This window comes from Colletotrichum karsti (assembly GCF_011947395.1).
Source record: "Colletotrichum karsti strain CkLH20 chromosome Unknown Scaffold16, whole genome shotgun sequence".
Taxonomy (NCBI): domain Eukaryota; kingdom Fungi; phylum Ascomycota; class Sordariomycetes; order Glomerellales; family Glomerellaceae; genus Colletotrichum; species Colletotrichum karsti.
The window spans coordinates 543,859-566,415 of NW_024065916.1; the positions used below are offsets into that span (position 1 = coordinate 543,859).

The 22,557-nt window shown below is 53.1% G+C and overlaps 7 protein-coding genes across 7 annotated transcripts; 3 read left to right on the forward strand and 4 right to left on the reverse strand.

The window, feature by feature from the left end:
- Positions 1 to 556: 556 nt before the first annotated feature.
- On the forward strand, positions 557 to 1,387 carry CkaCkLH20_05685 (uncharacterized protein; the record flags this gene model as incomplete). Its single annotated transcript, XM_038888403.1, has 1 exon — positions 557 to 1,387. The coding sequence occupies one exon, from the start codon at positions 557 to 559 to the stop codon at positions 1,385 to 1,387; it is 831 nt and encodes a 276-aa protein (XP_038746300.1).
- A 172-nt stretch (positions 1,388 to 1,559) lies between these two features.
- On the reverse strand, positions 1,560 to 10,824 carry CkaCkLH20_05686 (uncharacterized protein; the record flags this gene model as incomplete). Its single annotated transcript, XM_038888404.1, has 11 exons — positions 1,560 to 1,886; positions 1,937 to 2,225; positions 2,967 to 3,364; positions 3,417 to 4,361; positions 5,829 to 5,886; positions 5,968 to 6,046; positions 6,101 to 7,109; positions 9,267 to 9,671; positions 9,742 to 10,424; positions 10,489 to 10,525; positions 10,591 to 10,824. The coding sequence occupies 11 exons, from the start codon at positions 10,822 to 10,824 to the stop codon at positions 1,560 to 1,562; spliced, it is 4,464 nt and encodes a 1,487-aa protein (XP_038746301.1).
- A 2,049-nt stretch (positions 10,825 to 12,873) lies between these two features.
- Positions 12,874 to 14,518, forward strand: CkaCkLH20_05687 (uncharacterized protein; the record flags this gene model as incomplete). Its single annotated transcript, XM_038888405.1, has 4 exons — positions 12,874 to 13,411; positions 13,499 to 13,697; positions 13,764 to 14,000; positions 14,056 to 14,518. 4 exons carry the CDS (start codon positions 12,874 to 12,876, stop codon positions 14,516 to 14,518), a joined length of 1,437 nt encoding a protein of 478 aa, XP_038746302.1.
- Positions 14,519 to 14,744: 226 nt separating this feature from the next.
- On the reverse strand, positions 14,745 to 15,986 carry CkaCkLH20_05688 (uncharacterized protein; the record flags this gene model as incomplete). The annotated part of the gene is made up of 1 exon (XM_038888406.1): positions 14,745 to 15,986. One exon carries the CDS (start codon positions 15,984 to 15,986, stop codon positions 14,745 to 14,747), a length of 1,242 nt encoding a protein of 413 aa, XP_038746303.1.
- A 904-nt stretch (positions 15,987 to 16,890) lies between these two features.
- CkaCkLH20_05689 (uncharacterized protein) lies at positions 16,891 to 17,967 on the reverse strand (the record flags this gene model as incomplete). Its single annotated transcript, XM_038888407.1, has 2 exons — positions 16,891 to 17,540; positions 17,598 to 17,967. 2 exons carry the CDS (start codon positions 17,965 to 17,967, stop codon positions 16,891 to 16,893), a joined length of 1,020 nt encoding a protein of 339 aa, XP_038746304.1.
- Positions 17,968 to 18,709: 742 nt separating this feature from the next.
- CkaCkLH20_05690 (uncharacterized protein) lies at positions 18,710 to 20,056 on the forward strand (the record flags this gene model as incomplete). The annotated part of the gene is made up of 1 exon (XM_038888408.1): positions 18,710 to 20,056. One exon carries the CDS (start codon positions 18,710 to 18,712, stop codon positions 20,054 to 20,056), a length of 1,347 nt encoding a protein of 448 aa, XP_038746305.1.
- Positions 20,057 to 20,181: 125 nt separating this feature from the next.
- Positions 20,182 to 22,234, reverse strand: CkaCkLH20_05691 (uncharacterized protein; the record flags this gene model as incomplete). Its single annotated transcript, XM_038888409.1, has 2 exons — positions 20,182 to 20,269; positions 20,343 to 22,234. 2 exons carry the CDS (start codon positions 22,232 to 22,234, stop codon positions 20,182 to 20,184), a joined length of 1,980 nt encoding a protein of 659 aa, XP_038746306.1.
- Positions 22,235 to 22,557: the final 323 nt, after the last annotated feature.

Below are 22,557 nucleotides of genomic sequence, written 5' to 3' on the forward strand. Positions count from 1 at the left end.
CATGTCCTGCCCTCGACTCTTGGTTGATGAACCGACCTTAAGCCGGTCCCGTTGGACTTGTTTCTGACCCGAGTTGTGTCTGATTTACCCCTCGTTCGGGCAAGATGTTATCCCGGATCTGTGATGTCTTCATGCTGGACCCGCAGTGTGACCCCAGGTTCACCATTGAATTATTCTTGGGTTGATCACACCACTGCGCTTGTAGCATTATGCTTATTCCACAAGGAGGTTTGTCATCATTTCCACTTCACATGCAGCCATAGAATGGGTCTCCAGATCGATGCATTACCAACCACACTCACGACAGATGGAGTCTGGATGATTCCAATCCCCAAAGGCGGCTCGCGTATGCACAATCTTACCGGGGGGTCGACCATTAGGCTACTAGCACCAGCTGATGTTTGTGACTGGATCAATAGTCGTCCAACTATAAAACGTTGGAGGGTAATTCTATGGAGGGTCCGTTGTCTGAACCCTCCAAGCCATAGTCATTAAGCTCAGTGCAAATCGCATCTCTTTCAAACTGGTAACTTATCTTCACTCACCCTCCAACATCATGTCTGAAGCTCTCAACACTGCCCAACCCTGGTCACTAGCCGGAAAGACCGCCATCGTCACCGCTGGATCCAGAGGTATTGGCAGAGGTATCGCTGTTCATCTTGCTCGCAAGGGCGTGGAAAACATCGCTATCACCTATGCAGCCAACAAAGATGCTGCTGATGAAACCATCCAGCAATGCCGAGCCCTAGGTGTCAACAAGGCAATCGCTATCAAGGCTGATGCCACCGACCCCGAGGCCTGGCCTAACGTCGTCAAGGAGGTAGTCGCCAGCTTGGGCGTTACCACCCTCGATATCCTCGTCAACAACGCCATTGTTGGCTCCATAGACGCTTACAAGCCGATGCCGGAGCTCAGAGCCGACAACTTCTCTACGGTTATGGTAGCCAATACCTACGTTCCGGTCGCAACCACGCTGGCCTTCATGGAGTACGCGCCCAAGTACGGCGGCCGTGTCATCAACATCTCCAGCATAGCTAGCAAGGTGGCCAACGCAGACCCCCTGATCACCTATGGCGCCAGCAAGGCCGCCCTGGACAGTTTCATGAGGTCCTTCGCCGATTCTTTCTCATCGGACAGGGGTATCACGTTCAACAGCGTGATGGTCGGGCCTACTGCCACGGACAGCTTGAACACAGTCATAGCCCTGTCACCTGAGGGCCTTGAGCAGCAGATGAAGTCTCTAACATCTGCCGCCCCGAGACTTGGTCTTTCTGAAGACATCGGTTATATCGTCGGGTTTCTTGCGAGCGAGGAGGGTAGATGGGTTAATGGGGCGGCCGTCAGTGCCAACGGCGGCTACAAGCCAGTTCTTGCAGCGCTTGGTTGAGGTAACATGAGGCATCGAATGTGGTTGTTCGGGTCATCCTCCCAGCCTCAGTACTGTCAATATTGATTGATAGGATGCCGTATGGGAAATACTACGCGCGAAACACAGGCGTATTTAGATCTGAGCTACCTCGTCATACTTCTAGACCTTCTCTCGCGAATAACTAAAACATTTACTGCATCCTCTCAATAGCCTTCACTATCAACTGCGAGAGCTCTTCAGTCTTGGACAGTTGCGCCATATGACCAGCATCCAATCTGTACACTTTCGCTTCTGCCAAAGACGCAAGCGTCTCCTGCATCTGCGCTGGTATAATCTCATCGCTCTCGCAGATGATGTAGTCTGTCGGCACCTCCTGCCATCCAGCATACTCAATGGGAGTGCCCCATCCTTCGGCCGGATGGTGGACAAACTTCTTGATCCACGGCTTGGCCTCCTCCGGCGACATGTCGTTGAAGAACGCCATGTCATCGACAGGTGTTTGAATTCCCTTTTCCTCCTGTGTTCGACTTAGCATTGATCAAAGAATTACGACAGGATCTCGCGTACGTTGACTTTCATAAATGGAAGAGGCTTATGCTCAAATCCAACGGGGAGGAAGCCAGCTGTGAAGGCCACGATCTGACGGACGCCGCCCCTCTTCCCGTCATCCTCGTATGCCATTTGGGACAAGCCTTTCATGGCTCCGGCTCCAATGAACCCACCAGCGGAGTGTAGGATCATTATGACTCCTTCACTGCCGCATTTCTCAACAAAGGGAATTAGCTCGTTGCGAATGGCATCCGTGTCATCTTGGATCGTGAATCCGTGAGGCTGTCTCTTCGAGGATGTACCGCCGCTAATGATAGTTGCAACGTGAATCGTGGGGAAGCCTGCCTTTTTTAAGGATTCGACGAGCGGGCGGAAAGAAGCCGGACCTTCATAGAGGCCGGGTACGATGAAGATCCCGGGTTCCATTGCAGTTCAGGATGGAGTGGTGACTTTTGATGGTTTTTTACGATCTTGCGATGGTGACAGAGGGGTAAATTCGACGCCTGCAAGGAGGCGTTGAAGCTGAAATTGGTGAACCGGATGGGTGTTAGCGCTGACTTTCCTGGTCAATGGACAGCCAGATAAATGTGGCTGACGAACACGGCTAGAAGGAATATCTGCTTTTAAGCTTAGCTTTTGTTGGGGTATGGTGAGTATCGCTTGACAGGTGATGTCTCAGTCCATGTAGATGTACAAAGTCAGAGTTCGCACATGCGTCCTCGTAACTAATGGCAAGGAGAAGCTTTTTGTTACTATGATATTCGTAACTCATACACCTCTCATGAACCCTCTCTTTCTAATTGGCGGTTTGGTGCCCTCCGGCTTCTCAACTTCCTCGCTTCCGTCCTCAGTTTCAACCACATATCTATCTTTTTCCTTCTCAGCTACCCTCTTATCGTGCTCCATCTTCCAGCGCATGAAATAGCAGCAGATGGGAAACAAGGCAGTATTTACAGCTGCCCAAGCAAATAACACACCGAAGTTCAGTCCGATCTTCGAGTGCAGGTCAAACAATAATTGTCGACTGGCCTCCACGACGTGATGCAACGGCCACGCATATCCCCATCTATAGAAGCCTGGAGATAGATCAATGGCGTAGAAAGACGTTGAGACGTTGGTGATAACCCAGAAGATAAGCCAAAGAGCCGTCCACGGCTGGCCGACAAGCATGGCAACATTCTCGCATGCGAGACCTAGCGCCGTCATTCCAGCAAAGTTGACCATCCAGTACACAGGGAAGGTACCGCGGCCGTAGGCTGTTGCCCCTTCTGGTGGAGAAGGCTCGGTTGGAGAGGTTGGTGCAGCGCTGAGAGGGAGTTGAAAAGCGAGAGATATTAAACTGTAAGCCAGGGAAATAAGGAAGTAGGCGACTATGGTCGCTGTCCAACGCCATACAATCAGTTGCCAGAACTTCAGGGGCGGGTGGCCCTGTGGCTGTATGTATTTCTGAAAGTAGAGTTAGCGGAGGTTGATGGTCTTTAAGAGTTGAGTGACCTACCGAATGAATGGGAAGGAAGAAAGCAAAAGAAAAGAACGCCATGATAATGAGGTAAATCAGACCGATGCTGACTGCGGGAGTGGCAGTTGCTGGCTTGAAGGGACGTAGGTCGATCATCAAGGGGGCCACTCCCGGGTTCACGGCAGCGGATGCCCTGGCCAAAAGTTCCCGACTCAAGGATGTGTTCGACATAACAGTCTGGCCCCATTGCTTTCCAAACGCCTGAGTGAATTGTTCCGTGAACTGAGTGATGTACGGCTGAATATTGCTTTGGTACGTCGTCGAATCTCGAGCACTCTGCACGATGATCTGTAATGAGCCAGCTGGGTCATAACTGGCATCTCCAGTCTCAACGGCCGCTTGAAGTGCCGCCGTGGCATTCGCATGAACGATCACAGCTGCCCAGCTGTCCCAGTCATAAACCGCTTGCCGTACAGCCATCGGGTCATTATCGAAGTGAGAAGGTGGTAGGATTGTCCATCCTAATGAAGGTCCGGACTTTTCCAGGGCCTTCTGAACTGTCTGTATTACTGTCGGACCAACAAGCGGTTGGACGGACTGGTATGGTGCAACTTGGCCATCAAAGTCGACAACATGAACCACTATCGCCCTCAAGTTCGCCTCGGCGCGAAAGAGCACCGCCCAGTACAGCGACAACACCCCGAGGATGAACGCGATGAGAATCAAGATTGTCTGAAGCCATAGCCGGATGACGTGCGCGCGAACCTTTCTCATGGATGGATCCCAGAAGCCGACAGCAGTGTGAGGTTTCCGGTGATGCTTGGCAATGCCGTTCTCCAGATTGCCGTCATGGCTGTCTTTTTCGGTGTCGTTGACGTCGGGTCGGGCTGCGAAAGCGCGATGCGGGTCTTCGGAAGGGTCGTTCATCGTTTTCGTCCGAGCCAGGAATTGAGTTTCCTCCTCCCGAAACAGCTTCTTGAGCGTCTGAACGACTGTTGGACGGGGTTGAAACAAGCGCAAATATTTGCCAGAACTGATGTGAAAAGGCCCAACGCCTCTCCCGCGCTTGGCGTCTTGGTTTTATCACCTCTCCTTAGGAATTACGGATTCGGAGCCATTGCAAAAGGCGCCAGCAATAATCAATGATGCGCTTGGCGATCACCGCCATCAATGATGTAGTGAAGTCACCGTTAACAATATTGACAGAATGGCTCTGATATGCTAGATCGTGATTGGCTGGCTAGTCTAGATGCATGGGTAGATACATCGTGAAAGAGTCCACCGAGCGAAGGAAGATGACATCACGGTCCCGGAACAAGCGCCGACCAGAACCACCAGGCTAAACGCTGTCTGGCATTTGGATACGCTTAATAATGCAAATCAACGGAGCCTCTACGCTGATTGTGTGGTCGATCCCGGGTGTCCCGGTGACCGGCTTTCACCCAGCTGGTCGACCACTTCATTGTCTTCGATTGCACGGACAATGAGATTGTACACGGGTCGGGCCAGCGAGACCAACGAACTAGGACTACATCATTACAACCTAACGTTTGATCTGTACCCGATTCTACCAGTCTCTTCCGCTTGGAAACATGCAAAGAGTCTCTTCTTGTTAAGGCTCTGCTCCAGCGAGAGAATCAGGTGTTCATCCTGAGTCGTCCTCTAGATCGGCGCCGGACCCGGCCCTACAGTGGGGCCGGGTCAATCCGACAGTGCTTCGCCGGTCGGCGTTGCACACCAGGGGAGAGCCATGACTAAACCCACATCTTCGGATTGACAAACCTCTAAGTGAAGCATATGAGATGTCCTTTCGGCTGTTCGTTCTCTACACTCTGTTCACAGATATTTCGAAAACGTCTGCATAACGCGGCAACTAAGTTGCCGCAACTTCTTCTCCAGCCTGAACTCGAGTTTGCGGTCATTGTCGCCAAACGCTTCGTTCTATATGAGCTCCCCTGTGACGAAAAAGCGAATCTTGCGGGGTCTGGAGATTGGCAGGATTACCGCGGTTCACATCTAGATACGACTTGACTGTATCCTCGGAGTCCACCCTGAAAAACACATATGAGTTGATGCCTTCTTTGAAGTAGATATGACTTTGATCGCATGCCTCATCACATGTTACATGTATTCTTTGCAGTAACTCGGCGCTTTTTCCATCATCGTTCTCTTCATTAGCCAATTATTTACGTTCTTGTGTCTTCAGATTAACAGCTCGTCTGGATCGCTTTAAAGCACTTTCAGTCTGCTTCTCCAGCTGGGAGATGTCTCCATGCCCGTTCGCTATGGCATGTACCCAAAGGATGGATGTCTATAACCAAGTTGTGCTTGCTCCTTCTCACTGAGGCCATCTAATCTGTGATTCCTTTTCCCCGCAGCTCTCGCCATGTTTTCATACATGCAGTAAAGGATACCAAAGATGGCAAGAAGAACGGCCAATATCTGCCCCACGAGGTTGATGGTGTGGCCAACGAAGTATTTCGGTGCGTCTTTGAATGTGTATGTCCAGCTAAGTTGTGTTAGTCTTGGATACTGAACATGAGGGACATCCAACACCCAACTGCGTCGGATGTCTGTTGAAGTAACTTACGTGGCAACAATTCCACCAATGGTGCCAATAGTGACTACATAGGCGCTGGTAACAGCGCGGACTGAAGGCCCTGCGGAATCTGTGACATTCTGGTTAACAGACGAATTTTGCTTCATTACAAAACCCGACTTACTATTCATAGCCCAGCTCAGGAAACCAGGGCCACCTGGGAAGGCGCCCGCAGTCACAAAGAAAACCGCCATGTACCGAATATTCGCATCGGTCTCGAATCGCAGGATAGCAAACCCAATCACGGCGATGACCGAGAAGATTGCCAGGTATATTCCTCGCTGCCGGGTCTTGTCGCTGATGTATGCTATCGTCACCGCCGTCACGCAAGCGACAACGTAAGGCGGCACCGACATCAGCTGCGCTTTCGTCGCCGTCCAGCCCAGATCGTTGAGGATGGTAGGCATGAAAACGGAGATTCCTTGTACCGTGATGTTGATCACGAAGAAGCCGAACGCGCAAGTGTAATTGTGGATACACATGACGGCCCGCTTCGCGTGGTGGATGTTCACAGGCTCGTCGGCATTGGCCTTGTGCTCGCGCTGGAGACGCTCGACGGCGATCAGCCGTTCTCGATCGGTGAGGAAGTAAGCCGTTGAAGGATTCATTGGCATCCACAAGGGCGCGAACAGGCCGACCAATATCGTGACGAAACCTTCGAAGAAGAAGATGTTGCGCCACGTATGGATCACCATTCCATCGAAGCCCCATTCCGGTACGCGGGAAAGTCCGGTTGCTAGAAGCCCACCAAATGCCCCAGCCAGGGAGGCTGACGATATGAATATGCCGATGCGCAGGAGCAACTCCTCTCGTCGGTAGAAGCTGCTCAAGAAAAATGAGAGCCCGGGCATGGCTCCACCTTCGAAGACGCCCAAGAAGGCTCGAGCTGCTGCCAGTCCCTCATACGATCTGACGAATGCTGTGCAGAGTGAAACAAGTCCGAAGCCCACCACGAGGAAAGGCAGGTAGAAACGCGGGCCGACACGCTTGAGTATGATGTTGCTGGGGACCTCGACGAAGAGATAGACGATGTAGAATATTGACAGTACCCAGTTGAAGCGAAACCCTTCGAGGTTGATGTCCTTGCTCATGCCCTGGATTCTGGCATTTCCAATGTTGGATCGGTCAAGAAACTATCCACATACTCATATTAGCCACAATCATCTCGGTGACAATGATTATCACTGGACCACATACGCAAAGAAGATATAGTAGTGTGGCCAGTGGAACTGTGTGCCAGTCTATCTTCCGCCGAATGGCCCTCTCTTCGGCTTCGGACCATTGTAGTATCGACGGTGCCTCATCGTATTCGACTGACCCGGACTTGAAGTCGACGGTATTTTGCTCTGAGAAGTCGACTGTAGATATTTACTTTAGTTGCCCGTGACATACTCTCCCATCAATTTGAACACCCACGTTTCTTGTCCCCCTCAAGAGGGATTTCGTTGATGGTGGAGAGCACCATCACGATGATTTGATGAAATGAGATTCGGAGACAGCTTCAGAACGGAAAGAGAGCCAAGTGGTACAGGCTTTTCAGTGAATATCATGAGCCGAATCGGTCATGATATAATCGTACATTGATGCGACGTCGTGCTGACAACTTCGAGCTTGGCTCAAGAGGGGAAGGTGGTGGTCAGCTCTTATTTTTATCAAGGACCACTACCGAGCGGGAGCCGGTTCGAACATCTGGCACGGACAATGGAAGGCCTATCAAACCTTCTTCGGCAAATCTCACTGGCATTGTAGACAGCCCTAGTCAGTGGGCAAATCCATCCAATAATCTGGGACACCAAGACCCAGGAGGGCACGTTCGTGCTAGAATGCGGGGTACGGGAGCAGTCGCACTCTAATGTTATACCAAGATGTAGCAATAAGACCCTCATTGGTCTGCAAGGGTTGCGGGAGTCTTATTCCGTCAGGGTTCGGGGGTTGATGTCGTTCGCTGCGTGTGGTTTGGTTTGGGGCAACGTTGGAGGCATGTGTGACAGGTCGGGTCTTCCAACCCCAGGGAAGCCCGCTTTCGCAACCTTGATCTGGCCGGAACGTCTGGTCTTCAAACCAAACACATCCCCACGTCGCAAGCCGAAAAGGAAACCAGTTACCCTTTGCGAAGAGTGCTCCCCCCATTTGCGGCCGACGTGTTCGCCGTTTTCCGCCACCCTTCGTCCGGACGCCTCGGAACACACGTGCTTGCGTGCTTGCGTGCCTCTCGGCTTCCGCCTTACGTCAGTTACTGTTCCGAACTACGCCCAGCTGACTAGCATATATCGAATTACTGACTTGTGTTCTGGTGAAGAATAGAGGAGGTAAAAACTTCTTTACTTCAGACATGCCACGTTGGCATGCAGAATCCTGCTAACGATTTCTCCTCACTTGTAGGTATCATTAGTGCAACTCCACTCCACACACGTGTGCTTGGCGCTCAACGACATGTTTTCCCGGATTTCCTATCCAATGCTTTGATGCGGCAGATAGCAAGCAAAGGTATTCGAAGTTCTTACCTTGGCACCGGGTTGATGCCAAGGCGAACAGGACCCGATCTAACAGGCGGGGTTGGGTCGTCGGATGTCTCGCACGGGCGATGTTGACCCGGCTTTGCAGACTTCAAATGAAACGCATAGTCACCACTCGAGTCAATCGTGTTCGTTATGCCAACATGAATATGGGAGAACAGCCCTACGTCGGAAAACTGGCCGATAGTTGGTTTCCAGCGGCCGTTTGATACCACAGAACAGTCAATGATCAGCTGTGACTCGTAGAAGAGATGCAGATATCCCGTTTGAACACACGCACTGACATATAATAGTCCGTCCTCAAAGCTTGGAATACGAATACTAGAAGACCTTCATTAGGATGCCAGCAGAGAGTTCCTACATAAACAGAACATAGCTTGGAGATGTCGCGCTGATGTCGAAGGATTGAAGTACGTTCAGATTGATGCTTAAGAATATTTCTTTTCGCTAGCCGCTTTTAAACCAACGCCGCATAACCCAAGCTTTCGTCCCAACCAAATTCCTGCCTTACATAGCTCTGAGAAAGCCTCTTTTTCTCCTTGGTGGCTTGGCCCCGGGCGGTTTTGGTACCTGCTTTTCAACATCGAACCGCTTGAGTCTGAAGTGCGGAAGATGTATTTCCTGCTTCCGGGCTTCTTTCTCTTCCCTCCACCTCATGAAATAACAAGCAGGAATAAACACGGCAGTGTTGACGCACAACCAAGCCACCAGAACCCCAAAGTTCAAACCAATACGGGAATGGAGATCAAACAAGATCTGCCTGCTCCCCTCAACAACATGGTGATACGGCCATGCGTACGACCACCTGTAAAAGCCGGGGGCAATGTCGGGCGGCCAGAAGCCTGTAACCGTGTTCGTGAGGGACCAGAACGTCAACCATAGCCCGACCCATCGCGAGCCCATCAGCATGGCCATATTCTCGCAGGGAAACCCGAGCGCGGCCATCCCGAGGAAATGGAGCATCCAGAAGACGAAGAACGACCCCTTCCCAAAGGCGTTCGGGTTCTGCGCAACCTCGACCGGCGACGCTGGCGGGTTTCCCAACGGGACTTGAAATGCGAGCGGCAGCAGGCTGTACGCGAAAGAAAGAAAGAAGTACGCTGCCATCAGCGCGAGCCAGCGGCGGATGACGTGGTGCCAGTAGTGCACGGGCGGGTGTCCTTCCGGGATGATGCATTTCTGGAGAGGATCAACACATTAGCATGAAAGTTGAGTTGAGTGTGTGTGTGCGGGCTTGGGAAAAGCTTACCTGGTCGTCCGCGAGGTAGTAGGTAAAGCCAAAGTGGACGATGAGGAAGCTCAAGCCAAAAGTAGCCGCGGGTGTTGCCGCTGGGGGTCCGAACGGTCGGAGGTCCAGCATGAGTGGTGAAATCGCAGGGTTTACGGCGCTGGCAGCTTGTTGAAGGTTCTCTCTTGTCAAGGAGTCGTTGGCCATAATCATGTCGCCCCAGGTTTTGCCGAACTGTGATGCGAGTTGCTGGGTGAATGTGGTGAGTTTTGGTAAGATGTAGCTGTACGTCATGAACGAGTCTCGGCCGGACATGGTGATGACTTGGACGGCTCCGGTTGGGTCGTACGAGGAGTTACCCGTTGACACCGCGTTTTGCAAAAGGGATGTCGCGTTGGAGTGGACAACGATGGCCGACCAGGCCTTGAATTCGTACACAGCTCTTCGAACTTCGAGAGGGTCAAAGTTGAACTCGCTTGCGGGTCGGATTTGATATCCGATGGAGGGTATCGCGCTCCATAGCGTCTCGTTTGCCAGAGTCGTGACAGTAGGGCCTATCAAAGGCGTCACGTCCTCGAAAGGAGCAACTTTGCCGTCAAAGTCTACCACGAAGCAGACAAGCGACGGCAAGTTCTCTTCAATCTTGAAAACTATGCCCCAGTAGAGACACAGAACAAGAAAAGCCCCCAAGCAAACGATAAACGCTATCACTATGGTTAGCACCGAACACCATCAACTGCCATTGACTCGGCGTTTTCGTTAACTTACTGTTCCGTATCCACAGAATAGAAGTGTGCTTCCGCAACTTTAAACGACTGTCAGCTCCCACGTTCGAGGAAACTCTACTTTACGGCTGAGTCGGAACCTTACCTTTGCCAGATGCGGGTGCCACCAGCTGACTGACTGGGAGGGAAGGTTTTCGTGCTCCTCCAAGCGCTTCTTCGCCCATTGGCTCACCGAGTGACTGGTGTTGTCCCGGTTGAGCTTCGCGGCCCGCGGCCGACCGGATGGTTGGTCATGGTGGGGAGTCTCTTTTTCGGCTCCGAGTTGGGGAGGAGGATCGCTGTCGCCGACTACCGTCTCGTCGCTGGGGTTGTCTTGCATTATGATTACAATTGAAGTAAAATTCAAGATTCGCTACGTCGCGTGCTGCGGTCGATGGATGAAATTCAAACAAATACTTTCGTGTCATTCAAGGTTATTTTCCTTCTCGAGGTCTTACCCATCCGCTTCTTTATACCAAGACTCGCCGTGAAACCTCCGGGTGTTCGCAGGATGTGCCGCAGGGTATGACAGCGAGTATCCACGATGCTGTGGCCTCGGCCAGTTGCTTGCGGTGAGGCATAACGGAGATTTCATTCCGGATGGAGACTTCATCGTGATCCAGCGTTTTGTGTCGCTCGTTTACTGAGCTGGCGGTGGGTTCGTAGAGTAAGATATGAGGTTATACGGCGGGTCGATCGAGAGATCGCCCTCAGCTCGAATGTTGAGGCGGTTGTCGGGCATCAAAGTTCGCCTGCTATCCGCAGTTTTCGGGGTCTTCGTTTGGGGCGTATTGATATGCTCTGGATATTCCCGTGCTTGGCCTCGGTGGTGGAGAATTAATTCTCGATTTAGTTTCGCTCTTGGAGCAAAATCTCCTGGTTTATTAAGGCTTCGCATTGCCCATCCACCCTTTGACGTCACATATCGTCAGAAGGTGGAGCAAACAGAATCCACCGCCACCAAGAATCTGCAAAGCGGTAGTTCTGAACTAGATCTAGAACTCAGCGTGAGGGGATTTACTGATGGGAAAGTTGAACCCCAGCTAATTAATTGCCTTTGACATGAGTGATTTCTTGGCATTTGGCTGAGTTGATCGACTAATAACCGTCCGAAGAAGTTATGGACTCAACTGAAGATGCCAGCAGTTGCAGGCAAAACAATAACAACAAGGGGGGTAGCTGCGTTGTATTGCGCTAGAGTATCATTTCATTATGACTAATTTGTGGCTATTGGCCGCCGTATGAGTCTACGGCGAAAATTCGAACCGAGTCAATGCGTCTTCCGTGTTTGAGTGATCATCGAGTGAATATCAACTGGACCTTTCTCTCCTCTCTTATGCCCGATGAAGTTTTTCCTGAGCTTGAACACCTTCCCCATCCTTTCACTTATACCAATGAGGGAAAATGATAACTAAGAACCCCTAACCTAACCTGCCTGCTGATCATGTCTCTCTAGTGTTTACACAGGATTGATACCAGGGCGGAACGGTTCCAGGGCCTCTTGTCCGTGCAACTATTGCAACTCGCTGGTCATTATAATACAATAACCCTTATTCTTGTGATACTTTGAATCTCACCATACCCACTAAGTACACATTCAACATTTGAATTCAGAAAGGTTCTTTTATCATTGGCTTCCAGGCTGCCATGGCTCTTCAACAAAGGTTTGCCATCTCAAAAGGGGCCTTGTCACCAAACAGAGACTTTCCACGCACAAGTATAAAAAGATTAGATTGTTAAGTTTCAACTCAATGAAGAGCTTCATATCACTTCTACGTACATTTGCGAAAACACTTCAATTGATGTGCTCTGAGCCTGTAGAGCTATAGACAAAGTTTCGTTTGACATCGCCTCAGAATGATCTCCAATTCCACCACTCGACGACATACATGCTGACTTTCTGTTTAATATCAATCCCTTGCCAAGGTATCTCATCATTTGTTCGTGTCCAAATTTAAACACGTGTCTTTGAGACATCAACAGAAAGAAAGTTACAGTCATCATGCAAGTACTCAAGCCCGGCTTCTTATCCTTCCGAGTCAACGGAGGGCTTACGCCAAGATCTGTTAGAATCCAGAACTTCGGAAGGCATGTGGCTGATATTTTCGCGCTGTGTAACCAAAGACTCAGACTCGGAAGACCTCTCCTGGCAAAGATCAACTCTGCCGCCCAATAATCACGAACTGCCCGCAGACCCCGCACGATAACTACAGGTCAGTCGCAATATCTGATTTAAATCCTCAGGTCCATGTCTCCGAAAGCCACGTCTCCGCCCATCGAACTCAGGAAGAGAGGTCGCATCTCACGAGATACTTCAACACTGATCAACCTTAAGACATAGTTCTCAAATTCCGAACGTAGTCATATCGAGATAGCTCAAAGAAACACAATGCCTCGATTAAAACACACGCCTCTGCTCATCTCAGCGCTGCTGATCACGGCCGTCGCGGCCTCCAACCCGCAAGACGTTATTTCTTTCTGCAACCTCCTCTCCACAGACCTCCCAGACCGCGTATCCTTCCCCGAGTCCGTGACCTACGACGAATCGATATCATCCTACTACTCAGGCCAGGAACGCGACATCCAGCCCGGCTGCATCTTCCGGCCCAAGAGCGCAGAAGAAGTATCGCGTTTCATCAAGCTCGTCAACGCAGAGTCACCAAAGTGCTCAACCCATCGTCACCCGCTCCAGTTCGCCATCCGAAGCGGCGGCCACATGATCTGGCCCGGCTCAGCCAACATCCACGACGGAATCACAGTAGATCTACGCGAGCTCAACTCCGTGACCTTGGCGCCGGACAAGAGCTCCGCCTCGCTCGGCACCGGCGGCGTATGGACCGACATCTATCCCCAACTCGTCCCTCACAACCTCACCGTGATGGGCGGGAGAGTCACCGGGATCGGAGTCGGCGGGCTCGCGCTCGGCGGTGAGTCGTGAGCTTCTACTCCTATCACTACTACCACCACGTAACTCCATCCCAGTTGAATCTCACTCTTACAAATCTTCGATACAGGAGGAATCCACTACCTAGCCCGCCGCCACGGCTGGGTCTGCGACAACATCCACACCTACGAACTCGTCCTCGCGTCAGGCGAAATCATCGAGGCCACCGCCTCCACCCACGCGGACCTCTGGCTCGCGCTCAAAGGCGGCTCCAACAACTTCGGCATCGTCACCCGCGTCGACGTCCCCACGTACGCGATGCGCGACATGTGAGGCGGCAGCGTGCTCTTCGCGTACACCCCGGAGGTGCTGGACGCGCACGCGCGGGCGTTTAGCGATTTCATGAGGGTCGAGAACTTTGACGCGGCCGCTGATATGGGGATGACGGTCATTTTTGAGAAAGGGAGCTTTGTCGTTGGTGATGTGCTGTATAACGTCGAGCCTGTTGAGAACCCGGGGGTGTATCGGGCTTTCACGGCGATTCAGCCGCAGATTGCTGGTTCGCTTCGGATTGGGAATGCGAGTTCGATGGCGTCGGAGGCTGATGGGCTGCTTCCGCAGGGTACGACCCGGTGAGTGGGTGTCGGTCTTGCTATATCTCTCCGAAGTCCGGCTGATGGGAGAAAGTGCCATCGATATCGTCTACTCCTTCAAAAACGGGGATCCTGATGTTTACTCCGAACTCTTCAGAACGTGGGAAGAAGGAGCGAAGCCCTTATCCGAAATAGAAGGACTGCAGCTCGTCCTCCTGATCCAGCCGCACCCGGTGACCAACGGGACTAATTCTCTGGGCTTGAAACCGGGACAAAAGGACGAGGTATTGTCGGTTCTGACGGCGGCCAACACGAACCGAGAAGACGACGCGACGGTCCAGGCGGGGATGCAGAGTATTATCGATGCCCACCGGGCCATTCTGAAGGAGAGAGGCCTGCTGATCCCGTTTCAGTACCTCAATTACGCCGATGTCACCCAGTATCCGATTGGAAGTTATGGGGCGGAGATCAAGGCTAGACTACAGACTGTCAGCGAGAAGTACGATCCTGATGGCTTTTTCCAAGAGGCGGTTCCCGGGGGGTTCAAATTGTTTTGAGTTTATACAACACAGAAAGGCTGCAGTGAGCGACATCAGCTTTCACGATGGTCTAATCCAGTGACGTTCCCCTCGTTGCCAAATCGGACATCCATATTCAGTGTCATGAGCGTGGATACTAGCAATTATATTTTTTTCAGTCCTTGACTCCGTCCCAGAATGCTCTAAAGCAAGTTACAAAGTAAACCGGTATGACCGTAAATCCCATCTTTCAACGATGAGCGGCTTATTTGGCCTCCTTCTTGGCGCTGTTGGCAATCTCCTCTGCCTTCTTTCCCTTGGCCTCCAGAACCTTCTTGACCTCCTCCAAAGTCTCCTTGAAGAGCTTCTCGCCCTCGTCCTTGTGCTTGTCGGCAACCTCGCGAAGCTGCTTCAACTTAGGGATGATCTGATCGCCATCGGGGATCATCTTGAAGTACTGGTCCAGACCGCCGAAGCTTCCACCCAGCTGAGAGCCCTTCGACTTGGCCTTGTCCACGGCATCGCCGACGTACTTCTCCAGACCACCCAAGTCGCCTGAGTCAACCGCGGACTTGGCCTTCTCGAAGAGTTCCTTCGCGTTACCCTGCTTCAAAGCATCGGCGTTCTTCTCGACGAGCTCCTTGACCTTGGGGTTCTTGTCGAGGTAGGGCTTGGCCTCCTCCAACGCCTTCTTCCATGCCTCGTCGCCGAGCTTACGGACCTGCTGGATCTTGTCCTCGATCAACTTGCGAGCCTTCTCAAAGTTGCTGGCGGTGAGGCCTCCGGCGAGAACATCCTTGATCTGCTTCCACGTCTCGTCGACCTGCTTCTTCGCCTCGGGGCCGTACTGCTCTCCCATCTGCTTCAGCTGATCGATGTTGCCGCCGAACTTCTCCTTCAACTCGGGGTGGTTGTCAACGATGTCGGAGATGGCATCGCCAGACAGGCTAGCGATCTTCTTGGACAGATCGGCGAGCACCTCGTACGCCTTGTGGAAAGCCTCGAGGCTCAGACCGGCCTTGGCGACGTCCTGGAACTGCTTGTAGGCATCGTTGATGAGCTCGTCGGCCTCTTCCTTGTGGTTCTTGCGGACGGTCTCGAAGTCGTTGAAGGCGGTGTCGACGTAGGCGCGGCCGCCGGGGATCCAGCCGACGTAGGAGTAGGCGAATTGCTTAATGGAGTCGATGGCTTGGTCGGGGGAAGGAGTGTTCTCTTGCAGCTTCTTCGCGGCCAGCTGGTACTTCTTCTCGGCCTCCTTGGCAGCCTTGTTGACCTTGGAAGCGGTGCGGCCGGCAGGTGTGAAGGAGTAGATGGCGTAGAAGAGACCGGCTCCGGCGAGACCACCGGCAATGCCAGCGCCGAAGTGTGAGCTGCTTCCGCTGGCCCCTGCTGATGATGATGATGAGGCAGTGGTAGACTGGAAGCGAAGCTGCTGCTGGCGAGGGATGCGGACAGCGCGCGCAGTTCGAGGGAGGGTCGAACGGATGAGAGGTCTGGCGGGAATCATGGTGACGTTTGGAATGATGCGAGTGTGGCGTGGAGGAAAAGAGGAAATTGCAAAGAATTAGAGATTTGACGAGCTCACGATGGTTCGTTGAGCTTTCTTAGAATTTGAAGGGTATCGTGGTTCGTGAAGCTGTGATGTCGATGGAAGAATGAGGAGAAGGAAATACAACCAGTCGGTGGTTTTGAGGGAGACGAGGGAGCTACCCCTACCGTTCTCGCGCTACCCCAATGGCTAGGATCGGAATTGACAGCGGCAGGCAATCAAGGAACCAAGGGTCGTAACACGTGCCTAATGGCTCAATTGAAGTAAAAATGACGACTTGAAGAGGCGGAGGACCAGGGGCAGAGTGTTTGGTTTCCCAACAAGGCGAGCTGCCGCAGCTGAAAACCGCCTCTGGCCTGTGGCTGGAGGGAAAGCTCCGGAACAATGACGTCGATGACGCACCTGTGATTTAGGGAGCTTCTTGCCCCTTTGGGGTAGCCAGGTACCCAACAGCTACCCCGCATCAGCTTCAGCGGGACGAACTTCCCCTGAAAATGCCATGAACGCCTCACCTGTCAGCGGGAGATCGGCGATCAAGAGCTGTGGGGTAGCTCCGTTGAGACAGGGAAACCTCGTCATCGTGATGGAAGCTGCAGCATCGACGAATTTTCTTCACTTGTCTCTGAAATTGTCAAATGCCCCTTTTCCCTCTTTCAGGGTCACTCCTTACGCTGTTTGGATTGGAGAAAGCCAGCTAAAATCGCCAATTCGGCCACTCTATGATGGCTAGGTAACATAGGAATCAGAAGACGCCTCCATGGTTAGTCTGTTTAACAAGAACATACCGAGGCCGAAATAGAAAGAGAACAATGATCATTCTACAAAGTTCCTATTTCCACTCGTTGACAACCTAATTCGATCTTCACTCAGAACGAATCAGTTCTGGAAATTTTCCTGATTCGAAGACGAATTTCCGGCTCAATTCCCACAACTGATTTTCCAACCCTTCATCGAATGCATGAGAAGCATATCCAACAGCTCTATCTTTCTCCGGATCTTTAGAAAGTACGCCCACCTGCACATCAGCTAAGTAAAGACCTCCCCGGCCCTCCAAATCTTTCCCAACCGCAGCCCAGACCGTGGTCGCAGCACCCTGCTCGGGGCTCTTGACGATCCGATAGAAAGACTTGAATAGCTTCTCGCCGGAGTCCTCCAAATGTCTGGCTCCCAAAGTGTGGATGCCGCCCGGGTGGACAGAGTTGGCGTGCAGATGCTTGTGACCATACATTCGCTCAATCACGTTGACCATCCAAATGTTGGCGGTTTTGGAAGCGCCGTATGCCTTGGTAGGATCATACTCACACTTTGTCAGGTTGTAATCATCGAGATTGACGGGGTTCACGCGGTGAGCCGATGAGGAGACCATGGTGACCCGTGATGGGAACTCTGCGGTTGCTGATTTGAGAAGCATTTCCTGAACACCTAGGAAGAGCGCAAAATGCGCGACGTGGTTGACGCCGAAGTGGGTTTCGAAGCCCTCGGTCGTTGTGGCCTTGGGGTGAAAAGCGACGCCTAGGATGTAGTCAGATGAAGATGTCACCAATGTCCCAAGATGTTCTTGCTACTGACCGGCATTGCAGATGAGACCATTGAGGAGGTTGGTGTGCTTCTTGAAAGCTTCTATGCCCTCGGCAACACTCGCCAGAGAGTCCAGGTGCATCTCGATGAAACCCACCTTCCCGTCTCTCTTGTCCTGGGTGATGCTCTCTATGACTCGCTGGCCGGCTTTCACGTCTCGGCCCGTTATGTAGACGTCGGCACCAGCGACATGAAGAGCTCTGGCTGTCTCCACGCCAATCCCGGAAGTGCAGCCGGTCACTAGAAAGACCTTGCCCGTGAGCTTGTCGTCTAGGTCCTGGTCTCTGATGATCTTGAGCGCTGTAGGACGAGCGTCTCCAGGGCCGTTGGGGTTCTCGTGGTCTTTCGCATAAGTCGCCATCGCCGTGGTTGATAATGATTGATATAGGCACAGTTCTATCGTCGTTTTTGGATTTCTGTGGATGTTCGTTGAGGAAGTTATCTACTGATTAAACTGACGATGACGTTGGACTTGGTAGCAAGTTTCATCTTAACTTTCAACGTCTGCGGCGCCCAATGACTGCAGCAGAGTGCGACCATCTTCCGGATGGACCGGATATTAATCAGGACTGAGAACGAAATGCAGATTTTCCTCAAATATACTATGTACAGCAACTGTTATGGACTTTCCAAGCAGCAACCTTGAATGTTCGGCAATCGACGAAGCCAACTTGCAAAGTTTCGTGGGCGTCCGAAGGCCTGTTGAAACAAGCCGACTATCCATAGGCAATCAATCTTTTGCGGACTTATTATCGTAGAAGACGAATGTAGAGAAGCCATCTCTAACTTCAGAACGGAAATTGCATCAGTAGACGTCGTAAAAGGCGTATTACGATAGTTAAGGTTGATGAAGTATTGCCAACGGGAAGAAGAAGTCTGGGCCGGGCCGGCTGGTGGTGGCTGTGTTTGATGCTGCCACTCGTTGCCGGCCCGGCAACTTCTCACTCCTTATTCTGCCGGGAACCGGTAGACTCACCGCCCTTAATAGTGAGCAACTTCCCTCCCACGTCGTCGCTTCCACGATTGACTTCCAATTCCAGGAATCCTCTTTTCGTCATCAATTGATTTTCGTTCAACATCATCATCACCAAAACAATTTGAGAATGCGCCGATTATTAGACACACTTCGAGGACGGAAGCAGCGACGCAATGACCAGGAAACCGACGTCTCTCAGCGACCACCACCATCTCTACCTTTTCTTCCTGCTCAACGGTCGCGGCCTATCACGCCCACCACAATAAGTGCCGACAACGACGTCGCTGCGCTTGGAAACTTCGCCCGCCTATCACCGGAGCTGCGCCGGCGCGTTCTCATCGCCGCCTTCGGCGAGCGCACGCTCCATGTGGACCTCCGGCTCGCCCCACGCGGTCAAAGGGTGAACATGTCCGAGTTCTCCTCGGCCCCATACGAGCACGGCCGAGGCACGGCGCCTCTCAGCTATTGTCGCACCGTCATCCCCATTGAGACGACAACGACAACGACACGTGTGAAGACTGCCAAGTCTACGGGTTCGAAGGCCAAGACGGGGCCGGAGTGGGAGTGGGAGTGGCGCTGGTACGGCTGCGTATGCCACCGCCTTCTTCCCCGCGGGTCGGCGATAGAGCGCCGTTTCATAGCTCGCGGCACTTCTCCGTATATGTGGCCGCATCGCGAAGCCTGCCTCCGTGGAGAGGCTATGATGTGCCAGCTTTGGTCATCAGGGCCCGATATCAACGGTACGCAGGCCCCGGAGACCGGGTGCGACGCTTCCGTTGGCGCCATGGGCTGGCTTCGCGCGTGCCGACAAGCCTACGTCGAGGGTGCCGAAGTGCTCTACGCGACCAACACGTTTGTTCTCGAGAGCTGGGACCTTATAAACGCCTTCTTCAATCCTACTCCTGGCACCGACCGGCACCTGCTCCTCCCACACCATTTGGCTATGATACGGTCGCTCGAGCTGCGATGGGATGTGGTTCTCTTTGGGGACACGGCGCTGCCGCCCCTTTCACACCCTAGCGAGAAGGACAAGATGCGATGTCTCCCAAACCTGACTCGTCTGATGGTCACGTTCCCAAAACTGCGCTCCCTCGTCATCTCCTTCTCGGACCGTCTGTACAACTACCCGAGCGTGCGTCCGGCCGCTCGCCTGCCTGAGATCGAGCGTTTGCTTCTACAACCGCTTGCGCTCACCTTCAGGCACCTTGCGCCGCAGCAGGAGAAGCCTGCTGTGGTCGAGCTACCGTCCAACGTGTTCGACGACCTGAAAGGTCTGGGCCTCGAGGAAGAACAGCGTGGAGAGGAATGGGGTGACGGCAAGGGCAGTTGGCTTCGGTATCCCATCGACGACTCGGTCTACTTCTACATCAAGCAAGGCGACGAAAGCGACCTCTACTGGGACCATGACGGCAATCCGCGGTGGGTGTCTAGCGCCGTCAACCACACGGATCCTCGTCTCACTCACGTTATGTGATGACCAGGGTCAAAGACATGGCCATTTCATACGAGTCTCTTCTCTCCCTGGTTAGCGGCTTTGGGAAATGCAACATTATGGTTTGCCTAACAGATAACAATATCTCATACACGGGTTCGAAATCACTACACCCCGACGCACACGTAAACGTTCGACCAGAGTCCAAAGCAGTCACCGCCGTTATTCACGGCAGGATTCCAGAGGTAAAAGTCACTGCGCACGAGGTATGGTTAGCCGGTTATTTGGTATACGAGAGAGAGAGAGAGGAAGAAGAAGAAAGACCCACCTGAGAGCAATGCCATGGTCGTTGGCAATGGCCCAGCACCCGTCACCGGCGACGACGTAGTAGAACTCCTTACACCCAGCCACCATGCCGTCTTGGATAGGCGTGGGCGTCGCACCAGATCCACTGCTTGTTGTAGTGCTGGGCACTGCAACCGTTGATGACGGACCGCTCTTGGTGATGGTCACGGTAGCCGAGGATGACGGACTTGTACCGGCAGCAGTCCCCCGCCCGACGCAGACGTAAAAGTCGGGCTCGAGACCGTCACAGGCATCCCCAACAGCTGGGTTCCATGTCTTGAAGTCATCCAGCGTGATGGCGCTCTGAGAGACAATGGTGTCGCACGTGTCAGTACTGGAGACGAGCCAGAAGCTACCACAATCGGAGACAATGCCCTCTTGAGTCGGACGCTCATTGGCCGGGGGCGGCGTTGGCTCCGTGACGGGCTTGGTCCGCGTTGTTGGGGTGCCTGGTATACCGACACAGTAGTATGTGTCCATCACGATGCCGGAGCAGTCGCTTCCTACGGACGGGTTCCAGCTGATGAAGTTGGCCTCGGAGAATGTGCCAAACATCTCGGCAACCACAGCACACGTGTCGATGCCTGTGGCCCGGTACCAGGCGGCGCAGTTGGCCGTGATAGCCGTCGCCACGGGCGATGGCTTGGTCGTGACGGTTGGGGGCATGGGAAGCGAGTCCCAGTCAAAGGCCACACCGCAGTACCAGCTTCCGGCCCAGAGACCGTTGCAATTGCCGTTGAGGACGGGGTTCCAAGCCAGGAACTGCTCCTGAGTTACCATGGGGTATTCCTCGAGGGCGCGAGCACAGGTGGCGCCATCGCCCGCCTGGTAGTAAGCCTTGCAGTTCTCGGGCATCGGGCCGTGAGTCGGCGTCGGCACCGCGAAGTTGGGCTTTTCCGTCGGTGTGGGCTCAGGCGTGAAGGTGAAATACGGCGGCAACTCGACCGTTGCGTTACCCGTCTCGTACGGCAGCGAGATCTGCGTCTGCGGCCGGATACCCACGCACACCCAGTAGTAGACGAAGAGGCCGGAGCAGTCCTGGCCGATGGCTGGGTTCCAGGCGTAGAAGTCATCGGTTGACATCCACGTTCTGTACATGCCTATGATGTTGTTGCACGTCTGGCCACCCTCGACAAAGTGCCAGTTATTGCAGTAGCTTGGCTGGCCGGCCTGTGTCTTCGTCGGCGGCCAGGCATCGATGGAGGATGGTTGGACGATGGTCTGGTTGGTGATTGGGTGGCGAGTTGAGTACGGCGTGGTCGTGGTGACGATGGGTCTGGAGGACGAGCTGATTTTGCTACTTGAGCTGCCGGTGGAGGTCGAGGTCACCGCGAGGCCCAAGCCGACACAGTACGCCTGGCCGAGCCAAAAGTTTGTCCCGCAATCGTCGGATACGGCTGGGTTCCATGCGATGAACTGCGCGTGGGTGATACCAAACTTGGTCTCGACGGTACCGCAGTTATCGCCGTCCGCGATGAGATACCATCTGTTGCAGTTGGACGGAGACCCGGTGAACGTCGGCCCTGGCGGGGTCGTCGCTCCAGGCAATGAAGCGCTGACGGAAGTTGATTTCGTCGTTGTGGGCGCAGCGGTGCCCAGACCGACACAGTATGCCTGGCCGAGCCAGAAGTTGGTGATGCAGTCGTTGGACACAGCCGGATTCCAGGCGATAAACTGCGCGTGGGTGATGCCGAACTTGGTCTCGACGGTGCCGCAGTTGTCACCATTGGAAATCACATACCACTTGTTGCAGTTGGATGGCGAGCCGGTGAAGGTTGGTCCCGGGGGCGTCGATGCCGTCTGCGCATGGACAAGGCCGCAGCCTGCGGCGAACGCGAGCAGGAAAAGATCTCCGAAGCCCATCATCGACATCATGACTATGGCGTTGATGGCGACGACTGTGGTGTTCTCTCAACTGAAACTTACACCACGAGACTCAGAGAACCAAGAGAGCAGCTTGGTAGTTAGAGTACGGTCGAGGTTCACGGACAAAGCGGGCAATTCGCCAGGCCGAGTCTTCCAACCGAGATAATGTGACAGCAACGGTTTGTGGGATCAAGGCAGCAACGAAATTCGGATATTGGCTACACACCACGCGTTTGGCACCAGGATGCTCATTTTCACTTTACTCCTGATATCGGCCCATCTAGATGGCCTTCAAAAGCGTCAATAGAGGACCAGCTGACCAATTTTGTCTC